General features: G+C 49.7%; 1 protein-coding gene across 3 annotated transcripts in view; it reads right to left on the bottom strand.

The window, feature by feature from the left end:
* LOC110490589 (CCR4-NOT transcription complex subunit 2) overlaps nt 1-14,262 on the bottom strand; it is an 84,323-nt gene extending 70,061 nt beyond the window's left edge. Inside the window, exon 1 of one of the 3 annotated variants that reach the window (XM_036945004.1) lies at nt 13,983-14,262. In XM_036945004.1, the coding sequence (XP_036800899.1) occupies nt 13,983-14,216 (234 nt within the window). In that variant the 5' untranslated portion in view covers nt 14,217-14,262. Of the gene's footprint in view, nt 1-13,642; nt 13,771-13,982 lie in introns of those variants that run through there. The other 2 variants (XM_036945003.1, XM_036945005.1) reach the window with 2 other exon arrangements.
* Nucleotides 14,263-15,008: the final 746 nt, after the last annotated feature.

Genomic DNA, 15,008 nt, shown 5'->3' with positions numbered 1-15,008 from the left:
GGCTAGATCACTGGGAAACATGACGACTTCCTCTCATCATACCCTGCTCTATCAGGGCTAGATCACTGGGAATCATGATGACTTCCTCTCATCATACCCTGCTCTTTCAGGGCTAGATCACTGAGGAACATGACTTCCTCTCATCATACCCTGCTCTTTCAGGGCTAGATCCCTGGGAAACATGACTTCCTCTCATCATACCCTGCTCTATCAGGGCTAGATCACTGGGAAACATGACTTCCTCTCATCATACCCTGCTCTTTCAGGGCTAGATCACTGGGAAACATGACTTCCTCTCATCATACCCTGCTCTTTCAGGGCTAGATCACTGGGAAACATGACTTCCTCTCATCATACCCTGCTCTTTCAGGGCTAGATCACTGGGAAACATGACGACTTCCTGCTTCTTATTGATCCCTTTCAGAACACCAGTATGCAGCTCACAGGAGGCTGGTGGCGCCTTCATTAGGGAGGACGGCTCATAGTAACGGCTGGAACAGAATAAACGGAAAGGTATGAAACTCATGAGCTCATGGAATGCATGTGTCCGATACCATTCACTCTATTCCAGCCATTATTATGAGCCATCCTCCCCTCAGCAGCCTCCTGTGCTGCAGCCAGAGTTATAGAGCTGGCAGGGTGGCATTGTGATGTTCTGCAAACCCATTCAGACAGCTGGGTTTCCTCCCTCCTACTCAGCAGCAGTAGTTTAACCGCCGTGCCCCAGCGCCCACCTAACAGCTCTGGAGCCAGGTGCAGCACTCAAGTCCATTACCTCCACTCCAGGCAGGGCTCACACCTTCCCACTGGGACGCCATTTTGGATCTAATTCTCACCAGTCACCTATCCAGCTGGTGGCTGCAGGCTCTAATCTAGTGGGCATCAGCGGCACAGTCCCATTACCTCCACTCCAGGCAGGGCCCACACCTTCCCACTGGGACGCCATTTTGGATCTAATTCTCACCAGTCACCTATCCAGCTGGTGGCTGCAGGCTCTAATCTAGTGGGCATCAGCGGCACAGTCCCATTACCTCCACTCCAGGCAGGGCCCACACCTTCCCACTGGGACGCCATTTTGGATCTAATTCTCACCAGTCACCTATCCAGCTGGTGGCTGCAGGCTCTAATCTAGTGGGCATCAGCAGCACAGTCCCATTACCTCCACTCCAGGCAGGGCCAAAACCTCTCCACTGGGCCTCCATTTTGGATCTCCTTTCCTCTCCTACCCATCTGGCTACTGGAGGCTCTAGTCTAGTGGGTATCAATGGCACAGCTTGACAGAGGAGGGGATACAGGGGTTAATAAACAGAGTCAGACTACAACTCAGACTAGTAGTACAGCTATAAACTCTTAATTCTGTTAGAGGCCAGCCAACACAGTTAGATACACCGAGCCTGCAGATGTAGGTTAAGTGGTGGTTTTTCATGTGCAGCTCTGGAAAGCAACAACATGCAATAGAACCCCATCAGTTCATAAAGTGTCTGCAGTCTAGAAGAGATGCATATGTGATGTGTCAATGGGAGACAGTGTGGTGACCTATAGACCACCTGACTGTAGTAGAGGAGGTATAGACCACCTGACTGTAGTAGAGGAGGTATAGACCACCTGACTGTAGTCTAGCAGTAGAGGAGGTATAGACCACCTGACTGTAGTCTAGTAGTAGAGGTATAGACCACCTGACTAGTCTAGTAGTAGAGGTGACCTATAAGACCAGCTGTTGTACAAAACCTAAAATGTCATGTTTTTGTGATAAACAATGAATGCCCTGAAGGTTAGATTATTTAAGCTCACTATCTGAGTGACTAGTTAGACTAAACCATCTCTTAGTAAATGATCAGAACAGAGTTGGTTTGTAATAGAAAGTCAAAGTAGTGGAGGATACATGCACTAAGAGATATCTGACCTTGATCTTCACATTAAGAGAGAGGACTGACATGTCAGTGTCACTCATTAACTTGCTGACCTGATAAGAGCTACTCTCTGCTTCCGGGCAACATAGTTTATCACGTCCCAAATTCTGCAAGGCCTTGGACGGGCACCGTTACTTCTTGACAAGATCGACCGAGCTGTGTAGCATCCTGTCCAAACCCAGCCACAGTAAGTCTACTTAGCAATCCCAAATGGCAACCTGCACCCTGTATAATGCACTACTTTAGACCAGGGCTTGTGGGCTCTGGTTAAAAGTAGTGCACGACGTACGGAATAGGGTGCATTTTGGGATACAGTCGGCGTATCAGCTAAGGAAGCAGATTAACGAGATTCTGTGAGAAGCTAGCCAATCAGTATCTGTACTGCATTGAATACTAATGTGACCCATTTCCCATGTGTTTTTCCCGACTAAAATGGGCTTAGCCCAACCAGTTCCTCTGTTATGCCTCAGATGGATACGAGATCACAACAGAAGGATTAGTCACAAATAAAAGAGAAAATGACGCAGTAGCCAGCCTAGTTACATCATGTTAATGACATCATTTCCTTGGTACATTTTGATCTGGAAAGAAATAAAAATCATCAAGACGGGGGAAATGAGGCCGCTCCTCGTCAAATGAGGCGGCTCCTCGTCAAATGAGGCGGCTCCTCGTCAAATGAGGCGGCTCCTCGTCAAATGAGGCGGCTCCTCGTCGAGACGGGGAGAAATGAGGCGGCTCCTCGTCGAGACGGGGAGAAATGAGGCGGCTCCTCGTCGAGACGGGGAGAAATGAGGCGGCTCCTCGTCGAGACGGGGAGAAATGAGGCGGCTCCTCGTCGAGACGGGGAGAAATGAGGCGGCTCCTCGTCGAGACGGGGAGAAATGAGGCGGCTCCTCGTCGAGACGGGGAGAAATGAGGCGGCTCCTCGTCGAGACGGGGAGAAATGAGGCGGCTCCTCGTCGAGACGGGGAGAAATGAGGCGGCTCCTCGTCGAGACGGGGGAAATGAGTCCGCTCCTCGTCGAGACGGGGGAAATGAGTCCGCTCCTCGTCGAGACGGGGGAAATGAGTCCGCTCCTCGTCAAGACGGGGGAAATGAGTCCGCTCCTCGTCGAGACGGGGGAAATGAGTCCGCTCCTCGTCGAGACGGGGGAAATGAGTCCGCTCCTCGTCGAGACGGGGGAAATGAGGCGGCTCCTCGTCGAGACGGGGGGAAATGAGGCGGCTCCTCGTCGAGACGGGGGGAAATGAGGCGGCTCCTCGTCGAGACGGGGGGAAATGAGGCGGCTCCTCGTCGAGACGGGGGGAAATGAGGCGGCTCCTCGTCGAGACGGGGGGAAATGAGGCGGCTCCTCGTCGAGACGGGGGGAAATGAGGCGGCTCCTCGTCGAGACGGGGGGAAATGAGGCGGCTCCTCGTCGAGACGGGGGGAAATGAGGCGGCTCCTCGTCGAGACGGGGGGAAATGAGGCGGCTCCTCGTCGAGACGGGGGGAAATGAGGCGGCTCCTCGTCGAGACGGGGGGAAATGAGGCGGCTCCTCGTCGAGACGGGGGGAAATGAGGCGGCTCCTCGTCGAGACGGGGGGAAATGAGGCGGCTCCTCGTCGAGACGGGGGGAAATGAGGCGGCTCCTCGTCGAGACGGGGGGAAATGAGGCGGCTCCTCGTCGAGACGGGGGGAAATGAGGCGGCTCCTCGTCGAGACGGGGGGAAATGAGGCGGCTCCTCGTCGAGACGGGGGGAAATGAGGCGGCTCCTCGTCGAGACGGGGGGAAATGAGGCGGCTCCTCGTCGAGACGGGGGGAAATGAGGCGGCTCCTCGTCGAGACGGGGGGAAATGAGGCGGCTCCTCGTCGAGACGGGGGGAAATGAGGCGGCTCCTCGTCGAGACGGGGGGAAATGAGGCGGCTCCTCGTCGAGACGGGGGGAAATGAGGCGGCTCCTCGTCGAGACGGGGGGAAATGAGGCGGCTCCTCGTCGAGACGGGGGGAAATGAGGCGGCTCCTCGTCGAGACGGGGGGAAATGAGGCGGCTCCTCGTCGAGACGGGGGGAAATGAGGCGGCTCCTCGTCGAGACGGGGGGAAATGAGGCGGCTCCTCGTCGAGACGGGGGGAAATGAGGCGGCTCCTCGTCGAGACGGGGGGAAATGAGGCGGCTCCTCGTCGAGACGGGGGGAAATGAGGCGGCTCCTCGTCGAGACGGGGGGAAATGAGGCGGCTCCTCGTCGAGACGGGGGGAAATGAGGCGGCTCCTCGTCGAGACGGGGGGAAATGAGGCGGTTCCTCGTCGAGACGGGGGGAAATGAGGCGGTCAGAGACTTCCAGAGGGGTTTTAGAGAGAGTAGTTAAAGACAGGGTAGAGTAGTGTGGTCAGAGACTTCCAGAGGGGTTTTAGAAAGAGTAGTTAAAGACAGGGTAGAGTAGTGTGGTCAGAGGGGTTTTAGAGAGAGTAGTTAAAGACAGGGTAGAGTAGTGTGGTCAGAGGGGTTTTAGAGAGAGTAGTTAAAGACAGGGTAGAGTAGTGTGGTCAGGGGGTTTTAGAGAGAGTAGTTAAAGACAGGAAAGAGTAGTGTGGTCAGAAGGGTTTTAGAGAGAGTAGTTCAAGACAGGGAAGAGTAGTGTGGTCAGAGGGGTTTTAGAGAGAGTAGTTAAAGACAGGGTAGAGTAGTGTGGTCAGAGGGGTTTTAGAGAGAGTAGTTAAAGACAGGGTAGAGTAGTGTGGTCAGAGGGGTTTTAGAGAGAGTAGTTAAAGACAGGGTAGAGTAGTGTGGTCAGAGGGGTTTTAGAGAGAGTAGTTAAAGACAGGGAAGAGTAGTGTGGTCAGAGGGGTTAGAGAGAGAGTAGTTAAAGACAGGGAAGAGTAGTGTGGTCAGAGGGGTTTTAGAGAGAGTAGTGAAAGACAGGGAAGAGTAGTGTGGTCAGAGGGGTTTTAGAGAGAGTAGTTAAAGACAGGGAAGAGTAGTGTGGTCAGAGGGGTTTTAGAGAGAGTAGTTAAAGACAGGGAAGAGTAGTGTGGTCAGAGGGGTTTTAGAGAGAGTAGATAGGACAGGGAAGAGTAGTGTGGACAGAGGGGTTTTAGAGAGAGTAGTTAAAGACAGGGAAGAGTAGTGTGGTCAGAGGGGTTTTAGAGAGAGTAGTTAAAGACAGGGTAGAGTAGTGTGGTCAGAGGGGTTTTAGAGAGAGTAGTTAAAGACAGGGAAGAGTAGTGTGGTCAGAGGGGTTTTAGAGAGAGTAGTTAAAGACAGGGTAGAGTAGTGTAGTGTGGTCAGAGGGGTTTTAGAGAGAGTAGTTAAAGACAGGGAAGAGTAGTGTGGTCAGAGGGGTTTTAGAGAGAGTAGTTAAAGACAGGGAAGGCAGTAGTGTGGTCAGGGGGGTTTTAGAGAGAGTAGTTAAAGACAGGGTAGAGTAGTGTGGTCAGAGGGGTTTTAGAGAGAGTAGTTAAGACAGGGTAGAGTAGTGTGGTCAGGGGGGTTTTAGAGAGAGTAGTTAAAGACAGGGTAGAGTAGTGTGGTCAGAGGGGTTTTAGAGAGAGTAGTTAAAGACAGGGTAGAGTAGTGTGGTCAGAGGGGTTTTAGAGAGAGTAGTTAAAGACAGGGAAGAGTAGTGTGGTCAGAGGGGTTTTAGAGAGAGTAGTTAAAGACAGGGTAGAGTAGTGTAGTGTGGTCAGAGGGGTTTTAGAGAGAGTAGTTAAAGACAGGGTAGAGTAGTGTAGTGTGGTCAGAGGGGTTTTAGAGAGAGTAGTTAAAGACAGGGTAGAGTAGTGTAGTGTGGTCAGAGGGGTTTTAGAGAGAGTAGTTAAAGACAGGGAAGAGTAGTGTGGTCAGAGGGGTTTTAGAGAGAGTAGTTAAAGACAGGGTAGAGTAGTGTAGTGTGGTCAGAGGGGTTTTAGAGAGAGTAGTTAAAGACAGGGAAGAGTAGTGTGGTCAGAGGGGTTTTAGAGAGAGTAGTTAAAGACAGGGTAGAGTAGTGTAGTGTGGTCAGAGGGGTTTTAGAGAGAGTAGTTAAAGACAGGGAAGAGTAGTGTGGTCAGAGGGGTTTTAGAGAGAGTAGTTAAAGACAGGGAAGAGTAGTGTGGTCAGAGGGGTTTTAGAGAGAGTAGTTAAAGACAGGGTAGAGTAGTGTAGTCAGAGGGGTTTTAGAGAGAGTAGTTAAAGACAGGGTAGAGTAGTGTGGTCAGAGGGGTTTTAGAGAGAGTAGTTAAAGACAGGGTAGAGTAGTGTAGTGTGGTCAGAGGGGTTTTAGAGAGAGTAGTTAAAGACAGGGAAGAGTAGTGTGGTCAGAGGGGTTTTAGAGAGAGTAGTTAAAGACAGGGAAGAGTAGTGTGGTCAGAGGGGTTTTAGAGAGAGTAGTTAAAGACAGGGAAGAGTAGTGTGGTCAGGGGGGTTTTAGAGAGAGTAGTTAAAGACAGGGAAGAGTAGTGTGGTCAGAGGGGTTTTAGAGAGAGTAGTTAAGACAGGGTAGAGTAGTGTGGTCAGGGGGGTTTTAGAGAGAGTAGTTAAAGACAGGGTAGAGTAGTGTGGTCAGAGGGGTTTTAGAGAGAGTAGTTAAAGACAGGGAAGAGTAGTGTGGTCAGAGGGGTTTTAGAGAGAGTAGTTAAGACAGGGTAGAGTAGTGTGGTCAGGGGGGTTTTAGAGAGAGTAGTTAAAGACAGAGTAGTGTAGTCAGAGGGGTTTTAGAGAGAGTAGTTAAAGACAGGGTAGAGTAGTGTGGTCAGAGGGGTTTTAGAGAGAGTAGTTAAAGACAGGGAAGAGTAGTGTGGTCAGGGGGGTTTTAGAGAGAGTAGTTAAAGACAGGGAAGAGTAGTGTGGTCAGAGGGGTTTTAGAGAGAGTAGTTAAAGACAGGGTAGAGTAGTGTGGTCAGGGGGGTTTTAGAGAGAGTAGTTAAAGACAGGGTAGAGTAGTGTAGTCAGAGGGGTTTTAGAGAGAGTAGTTAAAGACAGGGAAGAGTAGTGTGGTCAGAGGGGTTTTAGAGAGAGTAGTTAAAGACAGGGAAGAGTAGTGTGGTCAGAGGGGTTTTAGAGAGAGTAGTTAAAGACAGGGTAGAGTAGTGTAGTGTGGTCAGAGGGGTTTTAGAGAGAGTAGTTAAAGACAGGGTAGAGTAGTGTAGTCAGAGGGGTTTTAGAGAGAGTAGTTAAAGACAGGGTAGAGTAGTGTAGTGTGGTCAGAGGGGTTTTAGAGAGAGTAGTTAAAGACAGGGAAGAGTAGTGTGGTCAGAGGGGTTTTAGAGAGAGTAGTTAAAGACAGGGAAGAGTAGTGTGGTCAGGGGGGTTTTAGAGAGAGTAGTTAAAGACAGGGAAGAGTAGTGTGGTCAGAGGGGTTTTAGAGAGAGTAGTTAAAGACAGGGTAGAGTAGTGTGGTCAGAGGGGTTTTAGAGAGAGTAGTTAAAGACAGGGTAGAGTAGTGTAGTGTGGTCAGAGGGGTTTTAGAGAGAGTAGTTAAAGACAGGGTAGAGTAGTGTAGTGTGGTCATCTCTATTGTCAAGAGATAGAAACAGAAGAACAAAGCAATGCATTGGTCACTACACCAAAGAAATAGCATCTCATTCCAGTAGGGTTGTAACGAGTACCAGCACCGTGACAAAACAATGCCTGGTCTTCCACGGCAAAAAGAACACCAATCAGAAACCCAAGGTGGTTCTGGGTGACACCATAACGGCTGCTCGTCACGGGGAGGCAGGTAGCCCAGCGGTTAAGAGCGGTTAAGAGCATTGGTTTGAATCCTCGAGCCGGCAAGGTGGACAAATCTGCCGTTCTGTCGTTGAGCAGGGCAGTTACCCTCAACAACAACTGCTCCCCAGGCAGCGACGATGTGGATTAAGTCGTCAACTGACTAGGTCTCCCCTTTCAACATCAGGACTGTTGTCCTCAACTGACTAGGTCTCCCCTTTCAACATCAGGACTGTTGTCCTCAACTGACTAGGTCTCCCCTTTCAACATCAGGACTGTTGTCCTCAACTGACTAGGTCTCCCCTTTCAACATCAGGACTGTTGTCCTCAACTGACTAGGTCTCCCCTTTCAACATCAGGACTGTTGTCCTCAACTGACTAGGTCTCCCCTTTCAACATCAGGACTGTTGTCCTCAACTGACTAGGTCTCCCCTTTCAACATCAGGACTGCTTTCCTCAGTAAACAGAGTCTGCTTCATGTTTTGTTTCCTCTGAGGATGGCAATAGTGGTATCCTGACAACCCTACATTCTAGTTATGTGGGCAACACACAGGAGTGGTGAATCTGGTGCGAGAGCAGTATGAAATGGTGTTGTGAATCCGGTGCGAGAGCAGTATGAAATGGTGTTGTGAATCCGGTGCGAGAGCAGTATGAAATGGTGTCATCATGTCAGGTAGTCCTGAGGCTGTCGTACCCTGCTCTGTCCTGCTCTGCTCTGTCGTGCCCTGCTCTGTCCTGCCCTGCTCTGTCCTGACGTGCCCTGCCCTGTCGTGCCCTGCTCTGTCCTGTCCTGACGTGCCCTGCTCTGTCCTGTCCTGACGTGCCCTGCTCTGTCCTGTCGTGCCCTGCTCTGTCCTGTCCTGTCGTGCCCTGCTCTGCCCTGACGTGCCCTGCTCTGCCCTGACGTGCCCTGCTCTGCCCTGTCCTGACGTGCCCTGCTCTGTCCTGTCCTGACGTGCCCTGCTCTGTCCTGTCCTGACGTGCCCTGCTCTGTCCTGTCCTGTCGTGCCCTGCTCTGCCCTGACGTGCCCTGCTCTGCCCTGACGTGCCCTGCTCTGCCCTGACGTGCCCTGCTCTGCCCTGCTCTGTATCTCATTGACACTGATGACTATGACACCTATATACAGGGTCTGGTTAAATTGCCCCATTTGGCTGTGTGACAGGAGGCCCGTTCCTTCGGTCAGGGTTCACTGAAGCACAGCTCCTGCCAGGGAGGCAGCTCAAGACACGCGCCGCCGGTTGATTGACACACTAACAATGGTAGTGCACTGTACACCCCTTGTTTATGGCTCTGCACAGAGGTAATGGGGATGCTGCTACAACAAGCTACACTATTCTTCAGTATTCAGTTGTAGTGCTCTTTCCTGGTTGGTGTTGATTAGGAGTCCTGTGACTTAATATTTTCTGGTAATATATATTTGGTTTAACATCCAGCCCCAAGTGGTGCATGAAGGTACACATGAACAAGAGTGTGTGGACACCTGCAGGTCGAACATCTCATTCCCATCGCTGCTATAACAGCCTCCACTCTTCTGGGAAGGCTTTCCACTAGAGGTCAGGCACTGATGTTGGGTGATTAGGCCTAGCCTCCAGTCGACGGTCCAATTCATCCCAAAGGTGTTCAGTGGGGTTGTGAGGTCAGGGCTCTGTGCAGGACAGTCAAGTTCTTCCACATCAATCTCGACAAAGCATTTCTTTGGGCCTTCCCCAAATTGTTGCCACAAAGTTGGAAGCACAGAATCGTCTAGAATGTCATTGCATGCTGTAGTGTTAAGATTTCCTTTCACTGGAACTAATGGGTCAAGCCCGAACCATGAACAGCCCCAAATCATTATTCCTCCACCAAACTTTACAGCGGGCACAATGCAGTCGGCAAGGTAGCGCTCCGCTGGCATCAGTGTTAAACAAAACAAAATATATCTGTTTGAGATTCTTCAAAGAAGCCAACCTTTGCATTGACAGCTTTGGAAACTCTTGGCATTCTCTCAACCAGCTTAACCTGGAATGATTTTCCAACAGTGTTGAAGGAGTTCCCACATATTCCGAGCACTTGTTGGCTGCTTTTCCTTCCCTCTGCGGTCCAACTCATCCCAAACCATCTCAATTGGGTTGAGGTTGGAAAATTGTGGAGGCCAGGTCATCTGATGCAGCACTCCATCACTCTCCTTCTTGGTCAAATAGCCCTTAGACTGCCTGGCGATGTCTTGGGTAATTGTCCTGTTTAAATCTCAAAATTTGGATTCATCAGCCCAAAGGACAGATTTCCACCGGTCTAATGTCCATTACTCATGTTTCTTGGCCAAAGCAAGTCTCTTCTTCTTATTGGTGTCCTTTAGTAGTGTTTTCTTTGCAGCAATTCAACCATGAAGGCCTGATTCACACTGTCGCCTCTGAACAGTTGATGTTGAGATGTGTTCTCTTCGCTTATTTGTTATTTTACCAAATAGGGCCATCTTCTGTGTACCCCCCAACCTTGTCACAACACAACTGATTGGCTCAAACGCATTAAGGAAAGAAATTCCACAAATTAACTTTTAGCAAGGTACACCTGTTAATTTAAATGTATTCCAGGTGACTACCTCATGAAGCTGGTTAAGAGAATGCCAAGTGTGCGCAAAGCTGTCATCAAGGCAAAGGGTGGCTACTTTGAAGAAACTAAAATATATTTTGATTTGTTTAACACTTTTTTGGTTACTACATGATTCCATGTGTTATTTCATAGTTTTGATGTCTTCGCTATTATTCTACAATGTAGAAAATAGTAAACATAAAGAAAAACCCTTGAATAAATAGGTGTCCAAACGTTTGACTGGTTCTGTATACATTTTTGAATACGGCTGTAACGTAACAAAATGTGGAAAAAGTCCAGGGGTCTGAATACTTTGAATGCACCGTATTTCTAAACAAATATGCTTAATCCTCCCCCACCCACCCCACAGCAGCACCTCCACCCCCCCACAGCAGCACCTCCACCCCCGCCACAGCAGCACCTCCACCCCACAGCAGCCCCAACAGCAGCCCCCACCCACCCCACAGCACCTCCACCCCCCCACCCCCCCCCCACAGCAGCACCTCCACCCCCCCACCCCCCCCCCCACAGCAGCACCTCCACCCCCCCCCACAGCAGCACCTCCACCCCCCCCCACAGCAGCACCTCCACCCCCCCCCACAGCAGCACCTCCACCCCCCCCCCCCCACAGCAGCACCTCCACCCCCCCCCCCCCACAGCAGCACCTCCACCCCCCCCCCCCCCACAGCAGCACCTCCACCCCCCCCCCCACAGCAGCACCTCCACCCCCCCCCCCACAGCAGCACCTCCACCCCCCCCCCACAGCAGCACCTCCACCCCCCCCCCCACAGCAGCACCTCCACCCCCCCCCCCCACAGCAGCACCTCCACCCCCCCCCACAGCAGCACCTCCACCCCCCCCCACAGCAGCACCTCCACCCACCCCACAGCAGCACCTCCACCCCCCCCCCCCCACAGCAGCAGCACCTCCACCCCCCCACAGCAGCACCTCCACCCCCCCACAGCAGCACCTCCACCCACCCCAAAGCAGCACCTCCACCCACCCCACAGCAGCACCTCCACCCCCCCCCCCACAGCAGCACCTCCACCCACCCCACAGCAGCACCTCCACCCCCCCCACAGCAGCACCTCCACCCCCCCCCCCCCACAGCAGCACCTCCACCCCCCCCACAGCAGCACCTCCACCCCCCCCCCCCCCACAGCAGCACCTCCACGCCCCCACAGCAGCACCTTCACGCCCCCACAGCAGCACCCCCCCCCCCCCCCCCCCCACAGCAGCCCCGCCGTCAAACACAAGTTATCCTACTTCCAGCGTTTCCAGAGGGGATTTTGGCCAATATGTTTCTTAAAACACATCACTGATTCACTAAAGAGATCCCAATCCCACCGTCTGTCTGTTAGGGCAGATCAAACGGCCTGGCACACCTTTCTCTGTGGTTGCTGCCTGCCTGCACAGCTCTTTGGTTTAACTCCTCAGAAGCAGTTCCCATTGATGTGGTTCAGCAACTGTTTTTAACTACTGAGCCAGGTATGATGTGAGGCTGAGGCTCCATCACAAACCCATAGACCTTGGCTACCAGTTTAGGGGCTTTTTATACTTACAGAATATGTGACGTAACATCTGTCGGGCTTCCACATCAGATATGCAGCTTTGTCTGTTTACAGTATCCTTACATTTGTCTTGAATGTGGACACCTGAAGACCCATTGGATCTCTCCTCGGTACTGCATGTTCTTTGGCAGTAGAAATGACGACAAGGGCTGTGGACTAGCTTGAGTTTTAATAGAAACACATGTGTGATCCAACTCCATCTGAACTAGAGTCGCTGAAGACAGAACACAACAGTATGTGGCTGCTGATCCCTCTGCTCCAACAGCCGTTGTGCCACTGCACAGCCAGGGAAGCCAGGGCACGCACACACAGACACAGGGCAGCAGCTTGCAGACAAGAAGCTTTTCTTGCCTTCTTTGCTTGCATCTCACCCCACCCACAATCAGATATGCTTGAGCCTCTCTCTGTGCTGTGTGCACTCAACAGCAGCCAATCTGGGACTACACTAATGAGAAATGTTGGGGACTGTTAGTGCACTGTTAAAAATGTAGGCTATTCCCAGCAGTGGGTCACAACAAATGTTCTGGATTAAAAGAGATTAAGCCACTCTCCTCACGCCAAATCAAAAATAAACAGTAAGCGGACAGGCCAAGCAGAACAACAAACAAACAGCCTCCTTTAGAGAAGGTTGAATTGATTAACGAGGGAAGAAAAAAAAGACTCAATTTATTTTTACAAAACGCATTCCTGTCATAAAATACGATCTTCCAAAGGGGCAATGATGGAAGCAGTAGTTCATCAGAGAAACAAAGACCCCAAAAAATATTGTTGAATCCTTTTAGGCATGAATCATTTAATTCGACCCTGATCTAAAAACATTTATTATTTTGTCATTACCGATTAACACTGAGGAAATCAGAGAGCGTCACCGGAGGTCAGGGGCCGTGTCAACTTCACATCAATCACCATTCTGATTGCTGTCAGTCTTCAGTTTTCTAAATTACAGATAGAGACCGACTCAAACAACCCAAATTCATAACAAACAGAGTGTTCATTGGAATATGAAAACAGAATGGGGCCTAAATGCATTAAATCCACAGCTGGACATCCTGGACAAAAACACAGAGTTGGGCTGAAGAAAAGTTTGCTCATTTAGAGTAGGTATATTCTTCCCAATAGCTATTTCATTTCAGTCAAGACCTCCAAATCACCACCTGCAACCAAAACCTTTCCCTGAGTGTCAATGCAGATAAATAGCTGGTAGATCTTGTAACAGAGAGTCATGAGTCTTTGTCCTTTAGCTACACGGTCATGTAATACCACAGGATGTAGCTACTCCTGAAAAGTCATCTCTCTCCAGACCAAGAACAGCATAGGCTAATGTTTTGTTCTCAGATTGTAGAGACTACTGGGTGAACTGACGGGATGGGGGAAATCATGATATTATCGTGTAGGTATTGTGTGTGTTGAGTAGCTAACGACGTGGCTTGGAAGTTGCCTTAAATAGCTACTGTGTCAAAGTACCAGCAGGCTACTATGGCTATCAACTCATGCAACTAGTCAGGTGTAACTGGCAAACATTCAATGGACCACGATGAGTTTAGGCTGACGTTTGATTTACATTCCCCTCGAACTGGACAACTAGGAAGAAGTAGTTAATTCACTGGTTAGATAAAGTTGGATGAATAAACACTTCGGTTGTTAAGTTATATGGATTAGCAAAAGTCGGCTAACTAGAAACACTGGAACTAAATTAGACATAAAAATCATACGAGGTACCGTTAGCTGAACACAACCAAAACATCATGATAAGCGACAATAACTACATGTATAGGCTAGATATGTGTGGATGTTTGAACAGTGAACATTGTAAAGGTTAGCTGCTCGCTAAGCAGAGATAACATAGCAGGCTAACAAGCTAACCAAAATACGCGCTAGTTGGTTTGACTTGAATAGCTCATTGAAAACTGTTACTTAGCCATCTATACCTGTAATGAAAATGCCCTCCATAAAAACAGGAGAAATCAGCTGGCTTGTAAGACATCAGTAGGACTCAATGTTCAAACCTTGGGATAACTATTTGACTACAGCAGAGGGGGAGGGCTGCTGTGCGGACTGGGCCTGCAATGTCTTGGTTCTCTGCCGCTCTCAATTTGTACAGACAAAAACGATAACGCCAAAGGTCGGATTACACCTCGACCACTGGCCCAATTTCCCCCAAACCGGGGTCGCTGGGTGCCAAAATAATACCGGTTTGACATGCAACGCTTCCCTGGTGGATCATCGTGGATATTTTTAAAGGAAAAAACAGAGGGAAAAAAAACTCACCGCATTAATTTCTCTTCTCCTCGCAGATCCAAGATGGCTGTGTACTCTAAAATCGAGGATGCTGGGTATACAGCCTTTACCCTCTGACCCTGCCTCAACCTCCAAAGGCATCTCCTGTAGCTGTTGCCGTGTTGGGCGGGTGCTCTTTCTGCGACTGTTGCCACCGAAGAATCGTCTCCCTCGCTTCATGTTTCTCTCTAAACAGACCGTGAAACATCTTCCGTGACCGAGCATGATCTATATAGACATTGAAGACGTGAATTGTGACGTGGCCTATGAAATGACATTAGAAATATGACACATTAAATGTAAATAATTGTTTTCACCCCCCCCCCATCTCCCTTTCATCACAGAACCTCACTGTTTTGTAATTTGTTGCAGACAAAATTATACACATGTAAGTGAACAATTTGATAGTTTGCTCATTGGAATTCATGCTCAGTTGCAGGGGTCATGGGATAAAAAGTGATGATGATTGTGATGATGATATGGAGACACTGCCCCAATCAATCACATTTTGGAATATAGTTTAATATTATATTGAAGTGATATGACTAACTTTAATGTGCAAGATGCCCAACCATGTTGTATGTATTGTCTGTTTGCTTTGACAGACAGCCACCATTTTCCTCACCATTCAGTGTTTATCCTCCTTTTAATCTGACCGTTTTCAGGTTATAAATAAAAGACAATGCTCTTTTGAGGCAACAAGAGATGTTAATAGACGAGCCAGTGTTATTACCGCTCCGGCTCACTCACTCATAGCTCAACCTCTTCTGCACAGAACATTACATATACCGCAACACAATTATTTCATTCAATCTTGTCTGCGTTTATGGGAAATACAAGGTCACGGTAAATATTGCACGATGAATCTCACATATGTTTCAATGTCATATGGAGATCAGTTGCGTTTCTACATGTGCAGTGTCATTCATTGATTTATGGCTCAATTAATTTTTTATACACAAAAGATGGAGGGAGATACCTGGTGGTTGCTGCTCGTGCTTCTGTTGACTTCCCCCT

This window comes from Oncorhynchus mykiss, chromosome 15 (assembly GCF_013265735.2).
Source record: "Oncorhynchus mykiss isolate Arlee chromosome 15, USDA_OmykA_1.1, whole genome shotgun sequence".
NCBI classification, from domain to species: domain Eukaryota; kingdom Metazoa; phylum Chordata; class Actinopteri; order Salmoniformes; family Salmonidae; genus Oncorhynchus; species Oncorhynchus mykiss.
Note: the sequence above shows the minus strand (reverse complement) of the source record. Positions and strands in the feature narration are given on the sequence as shown.